A 20,837-nucleotide genomic window follows, 5' to 3' on the forward strand; every position below is an offset into this window, starting at 1 on the left:
AACAAAATCAGTGAAAGCTGAATTCCCAGCATCAGATGAGCTGACGGAAATGATGGATGAGTCTTGGGCAGCACCCAGTAAAAAGTATAAGATTCCTAAGAGATGGGATTCTTATTATCCATTTCCTGCTGTGGATTGTTCGAAAAGAGAAGTTCCTCCAAAAGTAGATGCACATGTTCTGCAACTCGTGCATAAATCCGCTTTACCACTGTCATCTACCTCATTGAATGATGTCACAGACAGAAGGGTAGAGAGCCTGTTGAAAAATATTTTTTTCTCTAGTAGGAGCAGTGATAAGACATGCTATGGCTTCGGCCTGGGTAGCAAAGGCAATGGGCGAATGGATAGAGGAACTAAAGAATGACATCCCTTCTCCTACTAGGGAGCAAGAGGATCGTTTTTGCCGTTTAAGACAATCTGCCCAGTATTTGGAAGAAGCAGCAATTGATGTAGGCACAGTTGCTTCTAAAGCTTCAGCCTTGACAGTAGTCGCTCGCAGAGCAGTTTGGCTACGGACCTGGAAGGCAGATGCGGAGTCCAAGAAAGAATTGGAAGCATTGCTTTTTGTCGGTAATATATTATTTGGAAAACCTTTATCGGATATCCTAGAAGCAGAGGCTGAATCAAAAAAGGTCAGATTTCCGGCTGCTTATAACCCTAAGTCCAAGGGTTTAAAATTTCGCTCATTTCGTAAGCAAAGCAAAAGCTAAAGAGGAGCCTAAGCAACCCCAGTTTAAATCCAGGGGTAGGAAGCAGTGGGCTAGCAAAAAGCCAGCTTCCAAACCTGAACAGAAACCGTCAGCCTGAAGAGACTGGCCTTCACCTGGAGGATTCCAGGGTTGGGGGCCGACTCCTTCTTTTTGCACACATATGGCAACAGTCAACAGCAGATGCTTGGGTGCAGAAGGTAGTATCTCAGGGGTATGGGTTCCCATTCAGGAGGCAGCCTCCTCAAAGATTTTTTTGCACCAGCCCGTCTCGTATAGAGTCGAAGGCCAATGCCTTGCAAGAAGCAGTCCAAAAATTACTGCAGTCAGGTGTGATTGTCCCGGTACCTCCACAAAGGGGACAGGGGTTTTACTCCAATCTATTTCTAATCCAAAAATCAAATGGGTCATACCGACCAATTCTAATTTTGAAAATGTTGAACAAATACATATGGATCCCAAAGTACCACATGGGGACGTTACGCTCCATAATGTTGTCTATGGAACCGGGAGATTACATGGTATCTCTGGATGGACGGGATGCTTGCCTACATGTGCCTATAGCACTATCACATCAGTGTTACCTCAGGTTTGCCATCCTCCAGGAACATTTCCAGTTCCAAGCTCTGCCGTTCGGGCTAGCTACAACACCCAGGGTGTTTACCAAGATCATGGTGGTTATGGCAGCTTGTCTGCGCTAACAAGGGATAAGAATATTCCCATACCTAGACGACCTGTTAATCTTAGCACAGTCGCAAGATTTACTGTTGAGCCATCTTCAACAGATGATAGTTTGTTTACAGAGACACGGGTGGCTCATAAATTGGGAAAAGACGTCCCTGAATCCGTCACAGCGGATGGTTCATTTGGGGGCCATATTGGATTCAGACCTACAGAAAGTTCTCTTACCAGAGAAAAAGATAGTCACGGTGCAGGTCATGGCTCAGGAAGCGTTGCAAGGCCAGACAATGTCAGTCCATGCAGCAATGCGACTGTTGGGTCTGATGGTATCAACCTTCGACATGGTGGAATATGCGCAATTCCACTCCAGACCGTTGCAGCACCTTATTCTGACCAAATGGAATAGAAATCATCAGACGATAAAGAAGCAGATGATAAAGATTCCAGTAAATGTAAAAAGGTCTCTAGCGTGGTGGCTACAGACAGACCATTTAAACAAGGGGAGACCCTTTTGGATAAAAGAGTGGTAAGTCCTGACAACAGATGCCAGCCTGCAAGTACTCGGAAGCCTATGGTTCCAGGGCAAATGGACCGCAAGGGAAAGTCGCCTGCCGATAAATCTGTTGGAGATAAGGGCCGTTTACTTGGCTTTAGTTCAGGCAAAGATCAATCTACAAGGCAGTCCAGATCCGCTCAGACAATGCGACGGCAGTAGCATACCTCAGTCATCAAGGAGGAACTCACAGCAAGAGTCTGATGGAGGAAGTAACTCCCATTCTAAAATGGGCAGAACTCCATCTCCCAGCTATGTCAGCAGTATTTGTCCCGGGTGTACTAAACTGGGAAGTGGATTTTCTCAGTCGGCACACCATTCAGGAAACCGAATGGGCACTACACCCAGAAGTGTTTCAGACACTGATGAACAGATAGGGTCTACCAGAGATAGACCTTATGGCGTCTAGTCTAAACAACAAAGTTCCGAGGTGCGGATCGAGAACAAGGGACCCAGGAGCGGTCCTTGTAGACGCACTGTCAGTAGAATGGAGGTTTCAGCTGGCGTATCTGTTCCCGCCAATATCTGTTACCCAGAGTAGTGAGAACGATAAAACAGGCAAAAGGAGCAATCATTCTAATAGCTCCAGCTTGGTCAAGAAGGCATTGGTACACAGATCTGTTGAGAATGTCCATGGAAGCACCGATACTGCTCCCTCAACGTCCAGATCTGCTAATGCAGGGTCCTTGTTGTCACAGTCATCTGAATCGCCTGTCTTTGACGGCGTGGCTGTTGAAACCTCTATCTTAGAGGCTAAAGGATTTTCGAAACAAGTAATCCAAACTATGCTTAGAGCAAGAAAGCCTTCTTCGGGCCGTGTGTATCATAGAATATGGCAAGCCTATATTCATTGGTGTACTGGAAAAAATTTCAATCCGAGATCTTTTAAAGTAGCTAGGATTTTGGATTTCCTTCAAGCAGGATTGGATAAGGGGTTGAAAGTTGCTTCCTTAAGGGTTCAAGTTTCAGCGTTAACTGTATGGTTTCAGCAGAAGATTGCTGATTTACAGGATGTACGTACATTTTTTCAAGGAGTAGTACATATTCAACCTCCATTTGTTCCTCCTGCAGCTCCCTGGGATTTGAATTTAGTTCTTAAATTTCTCCAGGGTACTTTGTTTGAACCACTTGAGAGAGCAGATCTTAAGTGGTTAACGGTAAAAGTTATTTTTTTACTGGCAATGGTGTCAGCCAGAAGAGTGTCAGATTTAGGAGCATTATCATGTAAGTCTCCTTTCCTAAGTTTTTTTCCAGACAGAGCAGTTCTCAGAACGAGATCTAGCTATCCTCCAAAGGTGGTATCAAAGTTTCACCTGAATGAAGAGATTGTAGTCCCAGCTTTTCAGGTATCGGGACTATTTGCGGTAGAAGCGTCGCTGGACGTGGTCCGGGCTTTAAGAATCTACATAGATCGTACTAGTGCCATCAGGAAAACAGATTCTCTCTTCATCCTCTACGGATTCCATAGAAGAGGATGGCCTGCTAGTAAACAGACGCTGGCGAGATGGCTCCGAATGGTAATATCAGAAGCTTATTCTCACGCAGATCTCCCTATTCCGGCTAATGTCTCTGCACACTCTACACGTAAGCTAGGTCCTTCTTGGGCAGCACAACAGGGTGCTTCAGCAGAACAGATATGTAAGGCAGCCACATGGTCTTCCATAAACACATTCATTAGACATTATGCCTTGGATACTTTTGCCTCTCATGACGCAGACTTCGGGCGAAAGGTCCTCCTGTGCAATCAGGAGCGTCCCCACCACTAAAATGGCTTTGGGAATCCCAATGTTATCCTGTGGATAATCCTGTGGACCCAGCCAGAGAAATATACGTTATGGTAAGAACTTACCGTTGATAACGTGATTTCTCTTATGTCCACAGGGATCCCACCCTGACGCATCTGATTTGAGGATCTAGACAATCACTAAACCTCTTCCTTCTTGTATGGAAGGGTGTGCATGTGTGTTCTTATCGCATAAACAGGTCTCTGCCTGATGTTCCTGCCTAAAATCGCTGTGGAAAGAACTGATCTGACTGAGTCAGTGGGCGGGACTATATAGTGGAGGCCCCAATGCATCCTGGGAGGCCAGAAAGCTCGTGACCGTGTTGGTGCCATTTTCGCTGTCGCTCGCTCGACAATATCCCAATGTTATCCTGTGGATACCTGGGGACATAAGAGAAATCACGTTATCAACGGTAAGTTCTTACCAGAACGTATATTTTCTTAATGGTACGGAGTGCCTAAAAATGGTCATGTATTGTGAGGGGCGTGGCCACATGCTGCTAGTGGGGAGTGGCTAAATGACACTAGTGGCATGGCCACACGACACAGCCCCCTTTTTTTTGGAATCTGGAGGCAAGGCTAAAAATATATAGTAATGCCTCCGGTATAATAGAAATATATAGTAATGCCCCCAATTTAATAACAATATATAGTAATGCCTCCATTATAACAGGAAAATACAGCCACTGTCCCACTCCCAGTAACCCTGACAAAGTGGGAGGAGCCATCATGCTGCCAAGCACCATGGTCTTGTTGCTTTGTGGCACATTATAATTGTGGTAGTGGCAAAGTGTGTGGCAGGTGGTACTGCCAAATTCTTAAGGGTACTCCGTACCCGAGCATACCTGTATACTTGCACCGCTGCCTTTCATCTACAGTAGTGGGAAGAACATTTACCTGCACTTGCTAGAGACTCTCATACAGAATGAATGGGAAGAGGTGGCCACTTGTTTAGCTCAGTCTGTCTGTAGTATTTCCAGTGTATCCTTGTTTCAGCTATTATTGCTTTGTTCAGCTGTCTCTCATTTCTGCGTTTCTCCTGAATATGCCAACAAGTAGGCTTTCAGTCATGTCTTCACAAAGTAGCTTTTCATATGTTACCATAAAATGGAAATACAAAGAACGCTAAACGAAAAGTTAATAAAGTAGATATCGAGTTGGCACCTATCGCTATGTTTAATACAGAATATAAATGTTTCCTTTTATTTCATTCCATGAAGTATATTTCCATGTGTCAATAGTATCTGTCATACACAATTATGACACCTTTGTCCTACTGATTACAGTGGCATGTGGTTCATTATATTCATATTTTAATTTTATGCTATTAATTTAGGATTCAAATGTAGACCCAACATGACCGTACAATTGGTGTAGCATTATGGTTATCAGTGTTTTAAATTAAATAAATGATGTTATAGCCACTGTATACATATAGATGTGTAGGGTTATCTAAGGTAAAAGTATAGACATAACAAATTTGTGCTTACAATTATTTTATTTCAGCAAATGAGACATTAATCATATACAAGACTAGTAAGAACTTTTATGAAAACATTATGCAAGAATAATTAATCTTTTCCTGGCTTACATATAAACAAAATGTATTGGTAGTAATCTTTCCAGTCTCATTACCATGTCATAGCTTTCATAACCAGATTTCACTAAATCCTACATATACTGTATATGAATCAGTAACTGAAATGGCAAATGGGAGGGTAGTAGAGTAGTTTTAGATGGACACTATCTCCGAATCCAGGGGTTCCCATCCATGGCCTTCTCGGCACATTAAAGCCGCATGGTGCAATGCAGGCTAACGGCCAATATTGTGATCAGAGACATGAACCTCCAATATAGTCAATATAGGCCTGCCTGCGCATACTATTTTTCCTTGTGATGCCGACCCTGCAGGATCGCGCATCAGCATCGCAAGGTGAATACAGACAGTGCAATATGCACTATGTTTTCTACCGATATGGACTATATAGTCAATATCGATAGTTACATCACACCATGTGTATGTGGCTTAACAGTTCAGACTTTAAGGATAGCCATGCTTGAAGCCAGGTGGCTTAATTAGTATTTGCTTTTATTTAGCCATCTGTGCTCAAGCATAGGTAGCACTAAAATGTAGACTGTTAGTGTGCCTTTAGGACCGAGGTTGGGAAACACTACTCTAAGCTCCACGATTCATGGTTGCTGCTACCATTCTATGATTTAGGATATGTGGGTACCACAGAGATTTGTGCCTACAAGGCTGTTTTGAGTTGACTGTCCAGTCATATGAGATGTAAACAGCCATGCACTAAAATGATTACAGCAGTTGTTTGTGCTTATTTCAAAGGTTGTGTGTGTTCTTGTGCTTAACAGATGAATCAGCAAATGAGTGGAATGAGCTTGAATGGAGGAAGCAATATGATGGCTTTTGGTCAGCCTACAAACGCAGTTGGAGCAGGATGGTCTGGAAACGCTGCTGGTCAGACTCTAAGCACACAACTTTGGAAATGAGAGCAGCCATTATGAGGATCCATTCGACATTCCTGCTTTAATGCACATCATGTACCCTGTTTTAAATATGTATATAATGCTTTCTCTTCCCAGTGTCTGCTCATTTTGTTGGTTTGAATAGATTGAATCTGGTAGTTATGTGGATTAGAAAGTACATTTACATATCAAAAGTTTTCCATGACCTGTCGTTTTTAACTAATGTTTATGAACAAACGTGGGGATTCATTTTTTTTGAGAGGGGTATGTTAGGTTTTATTTTAGTTTGTTTTTGTGCTATGGTTTAAAGGAAATCTAAGGGTTGTATTTAAGGTATACTGGGTATATTGTTAGTATTTTCAAATTCTTAAAATGTCACCTATCGCCTCCCCCTTAATTATCCTGTGGTCCTTAAAAATAAACTGTAGTTATATTGAAGTATCTTTAATTCTGAAATTTGATTGTAAATGTATCACTGGACATCATATTGTTGTGTATCTTTCTAGATGTTCATTTATCATTGGGTGATGTTATGGTGTGCTGAGCAGGTAGTCCCATAACGGAGAGCACATAAGCCTGGGTGTTAGGATCTGTGATGCCTATGTTTAAAGAGTATGTTATTTACAGAGCTGTGTTCTCATAGGAGATGCAGTATGTACAGTACATCCTTCCCTCTATATGAACTCTACAACATACATTTCTTCTTAGAAGGTACATCCAGGTTTATGCCAGTGATTGTGTTTACATTTTAAGGTGCCTAGTATTAAGATGTTTTCTCCCATGTATTAATCAATGAACCTACAGATTGTTTGTATTTAATGTAGCCTTTTGGGCCATAGTTTATTACTCCAATACTGACAAGGCAAATGGTTAATCTGTGTTCTGTACTTTTTGTAAGTGGAATGTTCTCTGTAGTATATTACGGAAGCTGAATTTGTAGGGACAAAATCAACACACTTCCAAGTTTAACAGTTTTGCTGTGCTGCCTGATGGCATTATCGAAAAAATCCAGTGGAATTTATACAGCAATATGGCACATGCAGACCATGTACAAAAAAACCCCATATAGAACATGTCCAAAATGTGTATCCCTGTAACTGGAAGCTTCAACTAGAGGCCAACATATGATCAATGCAGGTAGAAGGGATGGCAGCTTCTTAATCATCTCTTAATGTCCACAGCTAAGGATCAATAGGCGGTCCATTCTCCAGGGCTCCACAAAATGGCATTTGGTGATCATACCTCAATTTTAATTGTATCCTGAGGATGTTTGGGCTCATTAGCTAGATTTACTTTTTCTGTTCGAGTGTGCCACACAAGAACCTGTAACAAAATTACACACATCTGTTACCTTATTATGTGACATGCTGCTTTTGCAAAGACACAAAACACCTAATTGAAATAGTAATCATGTGTGGTACAATATGTTTAACATGTTCTGTAAGTAAGGAAATGATTTTAAATCGCAACAAAAAAAAAAAGTTTCCAGTTTTGAGAGTTATTATATTATTCTTTCTGGTCTCTGAAACACTAAATTAGTAATGAGTGTTTATTGAGAATATATCAAAGGCAATGCATTTTGAATATTACAATTTTAGGGGGGTATTTATCAAAACTTCTAAAACAGCCTGTAAAAGGTACAAGTTAATTGGCTAGTACTTTATCTCTAACAATTTTATCTCTCTGATCTTTAATAAAATTAATTTGCTTCTCACACCACTGCAAATACTAATTTAAACAGTGTTTATTTTATTAAAGTTAACAATGCGCTGATTTTAGCTAATTATTAGAAGTTGTCCCTGGCCCTAATTCTAGTCCACAAACTGATTAACCTGATTACAGTTCTTTGACTGCTGATCTTTAATGGTCTTCATTTTCCTAATTTATTTTATTTATGTCCAGAGCCTCTGTTAATTTTCAAGTTCACAATTTTCATGTTAGGTAATATTTGGTTTTAGTTTTCATTTTTGGCATTTTTTTATTGGATTAACTTGCAATACAGACACACAAACCAATGCTTGAAGCTTTTGAAGTTATAATGGGTATATTTATATATAGGGAACGTTTTAGAGCTAAGGAGTTGTAGCTCAGTTCCATATCAGTGCTATGATTTCAACTCTAAACTTGTGTATTGTCCCATTGTCAATTTTGAAGATATGAGTTGGATGTAGTTCAACAAAATCTATAATGAACAAAGTATCTATAAAAGAAAATATAAATAAAAACTCTGATGTTGCCCTTCAGTTATTACCTTTGTGCAATTGTTGGCTTTTGGCTCAAGTTCTTCCACCTTTGTAATCTGTTTTAAAAAATCTGATTCTTGCATTCCGGGCTGAGAACCTCGTCTTTTGAACACAGCTTTTGGGTTTGAAAGGATCACTTGAAGACTCACAGCAAATCCTGTATAGAAAACAAGCAGAGAACCTGCCATTATTGTCTGGAAAAAATAAAGATGTGGAACATCTTCAAAAGAAGCCTGGAGAGAAGAGCGTGCAGAAAGGTGTATGGAGAAATGTCATTGCAGCACATTAAGTTGTTATAACTTATTTCAGCAAATTCCAGATGCTTCTCATTCAGCAATATGGGTGTCTTTTAAGATAGCTCTCACTTTCAGACCGAAAATAATGACACTACAATTGCGAAGACAATTGTCTTAATTACTGTATACACTTTGAAATACATTAAACTAGTACGAAATGGAAACTTTTGGTAAATATTTACTTATAGGGCAGGCTTTGTTTTTTGTTATACTGTTCCTCAGTCTTCAATCAAAATGGTGCATTGTGAACAAATGTCAACAACCAACTTTCTCTTACGTCCTAGAGGATGCTGGGGACTCCGTAAGGACCATGGGGATAGACGGGCTCTGCAGGAGACATGGGCACTTTAAGAAAGAACTTTAGGTATGGGTGTGCACTGGCTCCTCCCTCTATGCCCCTCCTCCAGACCTCAGTTTATTACTGTGCCCAGAGGAGACTGGGTGCATTACAGGGAGCTCTCCTGAGTTTCCTGAAAGAAAGTATTTTGTTAGGTTTTTTTATTTTCAGGGAGCCTGCTAGCAACAGACTCCCTGCATCGAGGGACTGAGGGGAGAGAAGCAGACCTACTTCTGTGAGTTTCAAGGCTCTGCTTCTTAGGCTACTGGACACCATTAGCTCCAGAGGGAGTCGGAACACAGGTCTCACCCTGGAGTTCGTCACGGAGCCGCGCCGCCGTCCTCCTCACAGAGCCGGAAGATAGAATCCGGGTGAGTATGAGAAGAAAGAAGACTTCAGAGGTGGCAGAAGACTTCAGATCTTCACTGAGGTAACACACAGCAGTAAAGCTGTGCGCCATTGCTCCCACACAGCACACACAAACGGCAGTCACTGTAAAGGAGCAGGGGGGGCGCCCTGGGCAGCAATATAACCTCATTTTCTGGCAAAAGTAGATATATACAGCTAGGCACTGTATATATAAAGAGCCCCCGCCAGTTTTTATATATTTTAGCGGGACAGAAGCCAGCCGCTCAGGGGGCGGGGCTTCTTCCTCAGCACTCACCAGCGCCATTTTCTCCACAGCACAGCGCTGAGAGGAAGCTCCCCGGACTCTCCCCTGCTTATCCACAGTGAAAGAGGGTGTTAAAGAAGGGGGGGCACATAATTTGGCGCAAAAATAAAGATTACAGCGCTGTCTGGGTAAACATGTTGTGTGTTTTTTCCTGGGTCATTAGCGCTGGGTGTGTGCTGGCATACTCTCTCTCTGTCTCTCCAAAGGGCCTTGCGGGGGAACTGTCTTCAGATAAGAGGATTCCCTGAGTGTGTGGTGTGTCGGTACGCGTGTGTCGGCATGTCTGAGGTAGAATGCTCTCATAGGGAGGAGGTGGAGTAAATGACTGGTGTCTCCGTCGGCAACACCGACACCTATTTGGTTGGATATGTGGAATGTTTAAGTGCTAATGTGAATTTATTGCCCTGAGTCTAGGGAATGTACAGGGGTCAAACCCTGCCTTTCCCCTATGTCACAGGGACCTCCGGGGTCTCAGAAGCGCCAACTATCCAAAATAGTAGACACTGACGCCGACACGGATTCTGACTCCAGTGTCGACTATGATGATGCAAAGTTACAGCCAGAATTGGCAAATAGTATTCAATATATGATTATTGCAATAAAAGAAGTTTTGCATATCACAGAGAAACCCCCTGTCCCTGACACGAGGGTACACATGTACAGGATAAAGAAACCTGAGGTAACCTTTCCCCCATCTCATGAACGAGTTATTGAAAAGGCTTGGGAATCTCCAGACAAGAAACTGCAGATTCCCAAAAGGATTCTTAAGGTGTATCCTTTCCCGACTAAGGACAGGATACGGTGAGAATCTTCCCCAAGGGGGGAAAAAAGTGTGGACACGCTTATCTAAAAAGGTGGACCTGCCATCCCAAGATATGGCTACCCTCAGGGATCCTGCTGATCGCAAACAGCAGGCTACCGTCAAGTCCAATTAAATTCTAGTACCTTACTCAGACCGGTGATAGTGTCGGCTGAAGTTTGTAGCGCTGTAGCAGCGTGGATAGGTACCTTATCGACGGAAATTGATTCCCTGGATAAGGGTACCATTTTATTGAACCTGGGTCATATTAACGAGGCGGTCTTATATATGAGAGATGCTCAAAGAGACTTTGGCCTACTGGGTTCTAGAATCAACGCTATGTCGATTTCTGCTAGACGAGTCCTATGGACCCGGCAATGGACAGGTGATGCCGACTCAAAAAGGCATATGGAGGTTTTACCTTACAAGGGTGAGGAATTGTTTGGAGAAGGTCTCTTGGACCTGGTCTCCACAGCTACAGCTGGTAAATCCAATTTCTCTGACGTCCTAGTGGATGCTGGGGACTCCGTAAGGACCATGGGGAATAGCGGCTCCGCAGGAGACTGGGCACAGCTAAGAAAGATTTAGGACTACCTGGTGTGCACTGGCTCCTCCTACTATGACCCTCCTCCAGACTTCAGTTAGAATCCTGTGCCCGGCTGAGCTGGATGCACATTAGGGGCTCTCCTGAGCTCCTAGAGAGAAAGTATATTTTAGGTTTTTTATTTTACAGTGAGATCTGCTGGCAACAGACTCACTGCAGCGAGGGACTAAGGGGAGAAGAAGCGAACCTACCTAACTGGTGGTAGCTTGGGCTTCTTAGGCTACTGGACACCATTAGCTCCAGAGGGATCGACCGCATGGAACCGGCCATTGGTGTTCGGTCCCGGAGCCGCGCCGCCGGCCCCCTTACAGAGCCAGAAGCAAGAAGAATACGGAAAATCGGCGGCAGAAGACATCAGTCTTCACCAAGGTAGCGCACAGCACTGCAGCTGTGCGCCATTGCTCCTCATACACACTTCACACTCCGGTCACTGAGGGTGCAGGGCGCTGGGGGGGGGGTGCCCTGAGAAGCAATAAATACACCTTGGCTGGCAAATATATCACAATATATAGCCCCAGAGGCTATATATGTGATAAATACCCCTGCCAGAATCCATAAAAAAGCAGGAGAAAAGTCCGCCAAAAAAGGGGAGGAGCTATCTCCCTCCGCACACTGGCGCCATTTCTCCCTCACAGCTCCGCTGGAAGGAAGCTCCCTGGCTCTCCCCTGCAGTCTACACTACAGAAAAGGGTAAAAAAGAGAGGGGGGGCACTAAATTTAGGCTTAATATACATATAGCAGCTATAAGGGGATATAATTTAGTTAATCCCTGATTTATATAGTGCTCTGGTGTGTGCTGGCATACTCTCTCTCTGTCTCCCCAAAGGGCTTGGTGGGGTCCTGTCTTCTGTCAGAGCATTCCCTGTGTGTGTGCGGTGTGTCGGTACGGCTGTGTCGACATGTTTGATGAGGAGACTTATGTGGAGGAGGAGCAGGTGCCTATAAATGTGTTGTCACTCCCTGCGGGGCAGACACCGGAGTGGATGGACTTGTGGAAGGAATTACGCGAAAGTGTCGACTCCTTACATAAAAAATTTGACGACATGCCAAATGCGGGGCAGCCGGCTTCTCAGCCCGTGCCTGCCCAGACGTCTCAAAAGTCATCAGGGGCTCTAAAACGCCCGCTACCTCAGATGGCAGACACAGATGTCGACACGGATACTGATACCAGTGTCGACGACGAAGAGACTAATGTAATGTCCAATAGGGCCACTCGTTATATGATTGAGGCAATGAAAAATGTTTTACACATTTCTGAGGTGACCCCAGGTACCACAAAAAAGGGTATTATGTTTGGGGAGAAAAAACTACCAGTAGTTTTTCCCCCTTCTGAAGAATTGAATAAAGTGTGTGAACTAGCGTGGGCTTCCCCCGATAAAAAATTGGTAATTTCAAAAAAATTACTAATGGCGTACCCTTTCCCGCCAGAGGATAGGTCACGTTGGGAAACACCCCCTAGGGTGGATAAAGCACTTACTTAAGAGATGCACAGAGGGATATTTGCCGGCTGGCATCAAAAATAAGTGCACTGTCCATTTGTGCCAGGAGAGGGTTATGGACCCGGCAGTGGACAGGTGATGCAGATTCTAAAAGGCACATGGAAGTTTTGCCTTATAAGGGTGAGGAGTTGTTCGGGGATGGTCTTTCAGACTTAGTGTCCACAGCAACAGCTGGGAAGTCAGCATTTTTGCCACATGTCCCCTCACAACCAAAGAGAGCACCGTATTATCAGGTGCAGTCCTTTCGCCCCCAAAAGAGCAGACTGGGTAGAGGCGCGTCCTTTCTGCCCAGAGGCAGAGGTAGGGGAAAAAAGCTGCAGCATACAGCCACTTCCCTGGAACAAAAGTCCTCCCCCGCTTCTTCTGCTAAGTCCGCCGCATGACGCTGGGGCTCAGCAGGCGGAGCCAGGTACGGTGGGGGGCCATCTCAAAAACTTCAGCAATCAGTGGGCTCGCTCACAGGTAGATCCCTGGATCCTTCAAGTGGTATCTCGGGTACAGGCTGGAATTCGAGACATCCCCCCCCCCCCCCCCCCCCCCGCCGTTTCCTCAAATCTGCCTTACCAACGACTCCTTCAGAAAGGGAGGCTGTGTTAGAGGCAATTCACAAGCTGTATTCCCAGCAGGTGATAGTCAAGATGCCCCTACTTCAACAAGGACGGGGTTACTATTCCACAATGTTTGTGGTACCGAAACCGGACGGTTCGGTGAGACCCATTTTAAATTTGAAATCCTTGAACACATATTTAAGAAAATTCAAGTACAAGATGGAATCGCTCAGGGCGGTTATTGCAAGCCTGGAAGAGGGAGATTACATGGTATCTCTGGACATCAAGGATGCTTACCTGCATGTCCCCATTTACCATCCTCACCAGGAGTACCTCAGATTTGTGGTACAGGATTGTCATTACCAATTCCAGACGTTGCCGTTCGGCCTGTCCACGGCACCGAGGGTATTTACCAAGGTAATGGCCGAAATGATGATACTCCTTCGGAAAAAGGGAGTTTTAATTATCTCATACTTGGACGATCTCCTGATAAGGGCGAGGTCCAGAGAGCAGTTGTTGGTCGGCGTAGCATTATCTCAGGAGGTGCTACACCAGCACGGTTGGATTCTGAATATTCCAAAGTCTCAGCTGGTTCCGGCGACGCGTCTACTGTTCCTGGGGATGATTCTGGACACAGTCCAGAAAAAAGTGTTTCTCCCAGAGGAGAAAGCCAAGGAGCTGTCATCTCTAGTGAGAGGCCTCCTGAAACCAAAACAGGTGTCGGTGCATCATTGCACGCGAGTCCTGGGAAAGATGGTAGCTTCCTACGAAGCGATTCCATTCGGCAGGTTCCATGCCAGAAGAGTGCTCATCTCGGTGAGGGCCGCAGATTCGGCATACAGGACTGGGTCCTGGTGACCACGGATGCCAGCCTTCGGGGCTGGGGTGCAGTCACACGGGGAAGAAACTTCCAAGGACTTTGGTCAAGTCAGGAGACTTCCCTACACATAAATGTTCTGGAACTGAGGGCCATTTACAATGCCCTAAGTCCAGCAAAGCCCCTGCTTCAAAACCAGCCGGTTCTGATCCAGTCAGACAACATCACGGCAGTCGCCCATGTAAATCGACAGGGCGGCACAAGAAGTAGGACGGCGATGGCAGAAGCCACAAGGATTCTCCGATGGGCGGAAAATCACGTGTTAGCACTGTCAGCAGTGTTCATTCCGGGAGTGGACAACTGGGAAGCAGACTTCCTCAGCAGGCACGACCTCCACCCGGGAGAGTGGGGACTTCATCCAGAAGTCTTCCAACTGATTGTAAACCGTTGGGAAAAGCCACAGGTGGACATGATGGCGTCCCCCTTAAACAAAAAGCTAGAAAAATATTGCGCCAGGTCAAGAGACCCTCAGGCGATAGCTGTGGACGCTCTAGTGACACCGTGGGTGTACCGGTCGGTTTATGTGTTCCCTCCTCTTCCTCTCATACCCAAGGTACTGAGGATGATAAAGAAAAGAGGAGTAAGAACTATTCTCATTGTTCCAGATTGGCCAAGAAGGTCTTGGTACCCGGAACTTCAAGAATTAATCTCAGAGGACCCATGGCCTCTGCCGCTCAGACAGGACCTGCTGCTGCAGGGGCCCTGTCTGTTCCAAGACTTACCGCGGCTGCGTTTAACGGCATGGCGGTTGAACACCGGATCCTAAAAGAAAAGGGTATTCCGGAGGAAGTCATTCCTACGCTTATTTCGATTTCTGCACTTCCTACAGTCAGGGGTGACTATGGGCCTAAAACTGGGTTCCATTAAGGTCCAGATTTCGGCTCTGTCGATTTTCTTCCAAAAAGAACTGGCTTCACTGCCTGAAGTTCAGACATTTGTCAAGGGAGTGCTGCATATGCAGCCTCCTTTTGTGCCTCCAGTGGCACCGTGGGACCTCAATGTGGTGTTGGGTTTCCTAAAGTCACATTGGTTTGAGCCACTCAAAACCGTGGATTTAAAATATCTCACGTGGAAAGTGGTCATGCTTTTGGCCTTGGCTTCGGCAAGGCGTATGTCAGAATTGGCGGCTTTGTCATGTAAAAGCCCCTATTTGATTTTCCATATGGATAGGGCAGAATTGAGGACTCGTCCCCAGTTTCTTCCTAAGGTGGTATCAGCTTTTCACTTGAACCAACCTATCGTGGTGCCTGCGGCTACTAGGGACTTGGAGGACTCCAAGTTACTGGACGTAGTCAGGGCCTTGAAAAGTTATGTTTCCAGGACGGCTGGAGTCAGGAAGACTGACTCGCTATTTATCCTGTATGCACCAAACAAGATGGGTGCTCCTGCTTCAAAGCAGACTATTGCTCGCTGGATTTGTAGCACAATTCAGCTTGCGCATTCTGTGGCTGGCCTGCCGCAGCCTAAATCTGTAAAAGCCCATTCCACGAGGAAAGTGGGCTTTTCTTGGGCGGCTGCCCGAGGGGTCTCGGCTTTACAACTTTGCCGAGCTGCTACTTGGTCAGGGGCAAACACGTTTGCAAAATTCTACAAATTTGATACCCTGGCTGAGGAGGACCTTGAGTTCTCTCATTCGGTGCTGCAGAGTCATCCGCCCTCTCCCGCCCGTTTGGGAGCTGTGGTATAATCCCCATGGTCCTTACGGAGTCCCCAGCATCCACTAGGACGTCAGAGAAAATAAGATTTTACTCACCGGTAAATCTATTTCTCGTAGTCCGTAGTGGATGCTGGGCGCCCGTCCCAAGTGCGGACTGTCTGCAATACTTGTATATAGTTATTGTTAACTACAAGGGTTATTGTTGAGCCATCTTTTGAGAGGCTCTGTTGTGTTCATACTGTTAACTGGGTATATTATCACGAGTTATACGGTGTGATTGGTGTGGCTGGTATGAGTCTTACCCGGGATTCAAAATCCTTCCTTATTGTGTCAGCTCTTCCGGGCACAGTATCCTTACTGAAGTCTGGAGGAGGGTCATAGTGGGAGGAGCCAGTGCACACCAGGTAGTCCTAAATCTTTCTTAGCTGTGCCCAGTCTCCTGCGGAGCCGCTATTACCCATGGTCCTTACGGAGTCCCCAGCATCCACTACGGACTACGAGAAATAGATTTACCGGTGAGTAAAATCTTATTTTTTTGCCTTATATTCCCTCACAGCCTAAGAAAGCGCTACATTTATCAAATGCAGTCCTTTCGGTCACAGAGAAACAAGAAAGTACGAGGTGGGTCCTTTCTTGCCAGAGGTAAGGGCAGAGGTAAGAAGCTGCACAACACAGCTAGTTCCCAGGAACAGAAGTACTCCCCGGCCTCTACAAAATCCACCGCATGACGCTGGGGCTCCGCTACGGGAGTCCGCCCCAGGAGGGGCACGTCTTCGACTTTTCAGCCACATCTGGGTTCACTCACAGGTGGATCCCTGGGCAATAGAAATTGTTTCTCAGGGTTACAGGCTGGAATTCGAAGAGGTGCCTCCTCGACGGTTTTTCAAATCGGCCCTGCCAGCTTCTCCCCCAGAGAGGGAGTTAGTGTTAAATGCAATTCACAAATTGTATATTCAACAGGTGGTGGTCAAGGTTCCTCTGCTTCAACAAGGGAGGGGATATTACTCAACCCTGTTTGTAGTCCCGAAACCGGACAGTTCGGTCAGACCCATTTTAAATTTAAAATCCCTGAACCTATACTTGAAAAGGTTCAAGTTCAAGATTGAATCGCTCAGAGCGGTCATCGCCAGCCTGGAAGGGGGGGATTTTATGGTATCCCTGGACATAAAGGATGCATACCTTCATGTTCCCATATATCCACCTCATCAGGCGTACCTGAGATTTGCGGTACAGGATTGTCATTACCAATTTCAGACGTTGCCGTTTGGGCTTTCCACGGCCCCGAGGATTTCACCAAGGTAATGGCGGAAATGATGGTGCTCCTGCGCAAGCAGGGTTTCACAATTATCACGTACTTGGACGATCTCCTCATAAAAGCGAGATCAAGAGAGCAGTTGCTGAGCAGCGTGTCACTTTCACTAAAAGTGTTACAGCAACACGGCTGGATTCTCAATATCTCGAAGTCGCAGCTGGTTCCTACGACTCATCTGAACTTCTTGGGCATGATTCTGGATACGGACCAGAAAAGGGTTTATCTCCCGATAGAAAAGGCTCAGGAACTCATGACCCTGGTCAGGAACCTATTGAAGCCAAAACAGGTGTAAGTGCATCACTGCACTCGAGTCCTGGGAAAGATGGTGGCATCGTACGAGGCCATTCCCTTCGGCAGATTCCATGCGAGGACCTTCCAATGGGACCTACTGGACAAGTGGTCCGGGTCACATCTACAGATTCATCATTTGATCGCCCTGTCCCCCAGGACCAGGGTATCTCTCCTGTGGTGGCTACAGAGTGCTCACCTTCTAGAGGGCCGCAGGTTCGGCATTCAGGACTGAGTTCTGGTGACCACGGACGCGAGCCTCCGAGGTTGGGGAGCAGTCACACAGGGAAGAAACTTCCAAGGGCTTTGGACAAGTCAAGAGGCTTGTCTTCACATCAACGTCCTGGAGCTGAGGGCCATATACAACGCCCTTCGTCAAGCGGAGACCTTACTTCACGACCTACCAGTTCTGATTCAGTCAGACAACATCACCGCAGTGGCTCATGTAAACCGCCAAGGCGGCACAAGGAGCAGAGTGGCGATGGCGGATGCCGCCAGGATTCTGCGCTGGGCGGAAAATCATGTAAGCACACTTTCAGCAGTGTTCATTCCGGGAGTGGACAACTGGGAAGCAGACTTCCTCAGCAGGTACGACCTGCATCCAGGAGAGTAGGGACTTCATCAGGAAGTCTTTGCACAAATTGCACCAGATAGACATGATGGCGTCCCGCCTCAACAAAAAGCTACAGAGGTATTGCGCCAGGTCAAGAGACCCTCAGGCGGTAGCTGTGGACGCTCTAGTGACACTGTGGGTGTTCCAGTCGGTCTATGTATTTCCTCCTCTTCATCTCATCCCAAAGGTGTTGAGAATAATAAGGAAAAGAGGAGTTCAGACAATTCTCATTGTTCCAGTTGGCCGCGAAGAGCCTGGTATCCGTATCTGCAGGAGATGCTCACAGAAGATCCGTGGCCTCTTCCTCTAAGACAGGACCTGTTGCAACAGGGGCCCTGTCTGTTCCAAGACTTACCGCGGCTGAGTCTGACGGCATGGCGGTTGAACGCCGGATCCTAGCGGATAAGGGCATTCCGGATGAGGTCATTCCTACTCTGATAAAGGCTAGGAAAGACGTGACAGCTAAACATTATCACCGTATATATGGCGAAAGTATGTTTCTTGGTGTGAGGCCAGGAATGCTCCTACGGACGAATTCCATCTGGGCCGTTTCCTTTACTTCCTACAAACTGGAGTGAATTTGGGCCTAAAATTAGGCTCTGTTAAGGTTCAGATTTCGGCCTTATCCATTTTCTTGCAGAAAGAATTAGCTTCTCTCCCAGAAGTACAGACATTTGTGAAGGGAGTACTACAGATTCAGCCTCCTTTTGTACCTCCAGTGGCGCCTAGGGACCTTAATGTGGTGTTGAGGTTCCTTAAGTCGCACTGGTTTGAACCACTTAAAACGGTGGAGTAATAATATCTCACTTGGAAGGTGGTCATGTTGTTAGCCTTGGCTTCGGTTAGGCGAGTGTCGGAATTGGCGGCTTTGTCTAATAAAGGCCCCTATCTTGTTTTCCATATGGATGGAGCGGAATTGCGGATCCGTCCTCAATTTTTGCCTAAGGTGGTGTCATCTTTACATATGAACCAACCTATTGTGGTGCCGGTGGCTACGCGAGACTGGGAGGATTCCGAGTCTCTTGATGTGGTCATGGCTTTGAAGATTTACGTGGCCAGAACGGCTAGAGTCAGAAAAACAGAAGCACTGTTTGTCCTGTATGCAGCCAACAAGGTTGGCGCTCCTGCTTCAAAGCAGACTATTGCTCGCTGAATCTGTAACACGATTCAGCAGGCTCATTCTACGGCTGGATTGCCGTTACCAAAATCGGTCAAGGCCCATTCCACTAGGAAGGTGGGCTCTTCTTGGGCGGCTGCCCGAGGGGTCTCGGCACTACAGCTGTGCCGAGCTGCTACTTGGTCGGGTTCAAACACCTTTGCAAAATTCTATAAGTTTGATACCTTGGCTGAGGAGGACCTCCTGTTTGCTCAATCGGTGCTGCAGAGTCATCCGCACTCTCCCACCCGTTTGGGAGCTTTGGTATAATCCCCATGGTCCTTACGGAGTCCCCAGCATCCTCTAGGACATGAGAGAAAATAAGATTTTAAACCTACCGGTAAATCTTTTTCTCCTAGTCCGTAGAGGATGCTGGGCGCCCGTCCCAAGTGCGGACTACTTCTGCAAGACTTGTATATAGGTTTGCTTACAAAAGGGTTATGTTATAGTTTCATCGGTCTCGGACTGATGCTGTGTTGTTTTCATACTGTTAACTGGTTAGTATATCACAAGTTATACGGTGTGAATGGTGTGGGCTGGTATGAATCTTGCCCTTGGATTAACAAAAATCCTTTCCTCGTATTGTCCGTCTCCTCTGGGCACAGTTTCTCTAACTGAGGTCTGGAGGAGGGGCATAGAGGGAGGAGCCAGTGCACACCCATACCTAAAGTTCTTTCTTAAAGTGCCCATGTCTCCTGCAGAGCCCGTCTATCCCCATGGTCCTTACGGAGTTCCCAGCATCCTCTGCGGACTACGAGAAAAAGATTTACCGGTAGGTTTAAAATAGTATTTTTTTATTTTTTTTATGTATCCTAATAATTTTATTTCCATATTGGTGGTCATTCCGAGTTGTTCGCTCATTGCCGTTTATCGCTATGCTGCGATTTGGTGCTAAATGCGCATGGTACGCAGAGCGCATGCGCTAAGTTATTTTACACAAAACTTAGTAGATTTGCTGGTGTTCGTGCGGCGCTTTTCAGTCGCACAGCTGATGGGTGAATGATTGACAGGAAAGGGGCGTTTCTGGGTGGTAACTGAGCGTTTTCCGGGAGTTTGCTAAAAAAAATGCAGGCGTGTCAGGGAAAAACGCAGGAGTGTCTGGAGAAACGGGGGAGTGGCTGGGCGAACGCTGGGCGTGTGTGTGACGTCAAACCAGGCACTAAACGAACCGAGCTGATCGCAATCTAGGAGTAGGTCTGGAGCTACTCAGAAACTGCAAGAAAATATTTAGTAGCAGTTCTGCTAATCTTTCGTTCGCTATTCTGCTAAGCTAAGATACACTCCCTGAGGGCGGCGGCCTAGCGTGTGCAATGCTGCTAAAAGCAGCTAGCGAGCGAACAACTCGGAATGAGGGCCAATGTGCGAGTCAGTAACAGGTTGCTCTGAATCAATTTTTAATAAATGGTGTTGTCCATAGCAACCAGTGAGATTTTCCGTTGCATTTTAAACAATGTAAGCAAAAACAATATGATGCAGTCTGGATGTTTTTCCTATTGATCGCACACATTTTTATATTTTCAGTTTGTGCTTGTACCTACATTAAGACAATAGTGGGAACTCTGAATGTGAAATCCTTTACTTTTTTTAATATAGCTATAATAAACCTTGTTAAAAGTTTAGTAGTTAATGAAAAATATGTTGATAGTGAAGCATAGTGACATGGATCGAAGAATCTAGTGCCATTAACATGTCACTCTCTGTTGCATTGCATGAGTGGAAATAAATGC

The 20,837-nt window shown here is 45.6% G+C and overlaps 2 protein-coding genes across 3 annotated transcripts in view; one reads left to right on the forward strand and one right to left on the reverse strand.

Moving 5' to 3' along the window:
- SMAP1 (small ArfGAP 1) overlaps positions 1 to 6,656 on the forward strand; it is a 568,890-nt gene extending 562,234 nt beyond the window's left edge. For both annotated transcript variants that reach the window (XM_063916783.1, XM_063916784.1), the window contains one exon: positions 6,095 to 6,656. In XM_063916783.1, coding sequence (XP_063772853.1) covers positions 6,095 to 6,232 — 138 coding nt within the window. In that variant the 3' untranslated portion in view covers positions 6,233 to 6,656. The remainder of the gene's footprint in view (positions 1 to 6,094) is intronic.
- Positions 5,204 to 20,837, reverse strand: part of B3GAT2 (beta-1,3-glucuronyltransferase 2) — a 245,243-nt gene continuing 229,609 nt past the window's right edge. The window contains exons 3-4 of the mRNA XM_063916785.1: positions 8,460 to 8,608; positions 5,204 to 7,531 (exon numbers count right to left, since the gene is read on the reverse strand). Coding sequence (XP_063772855.1) covers positions 7,445 to 7,531; positions 8,460 to 8,608 — 236 coding nt within the window. The 3' untranslated portion in view covers positions 5,204 to 7,444. The remainder of the gene's footprint in view (positions 7,532 to 8,459; positions 8,609 to 20,837) is intronic.

Source organism: Pseudophryne corroboree, chromosome 4 (assembly GCF_028390025.1).
Source record: "Pseudophryne corroboree isolate aPseCor3 chromosome 4, aPseCor3.hap2, whole genome shotgun sequence".
Lineage (NCBI taxonomy): Eukaryota > Metazoa > Chordata > Amphibia > Anura > Myobatrachidae > Pseudophryne > Pseudophryne corroboree.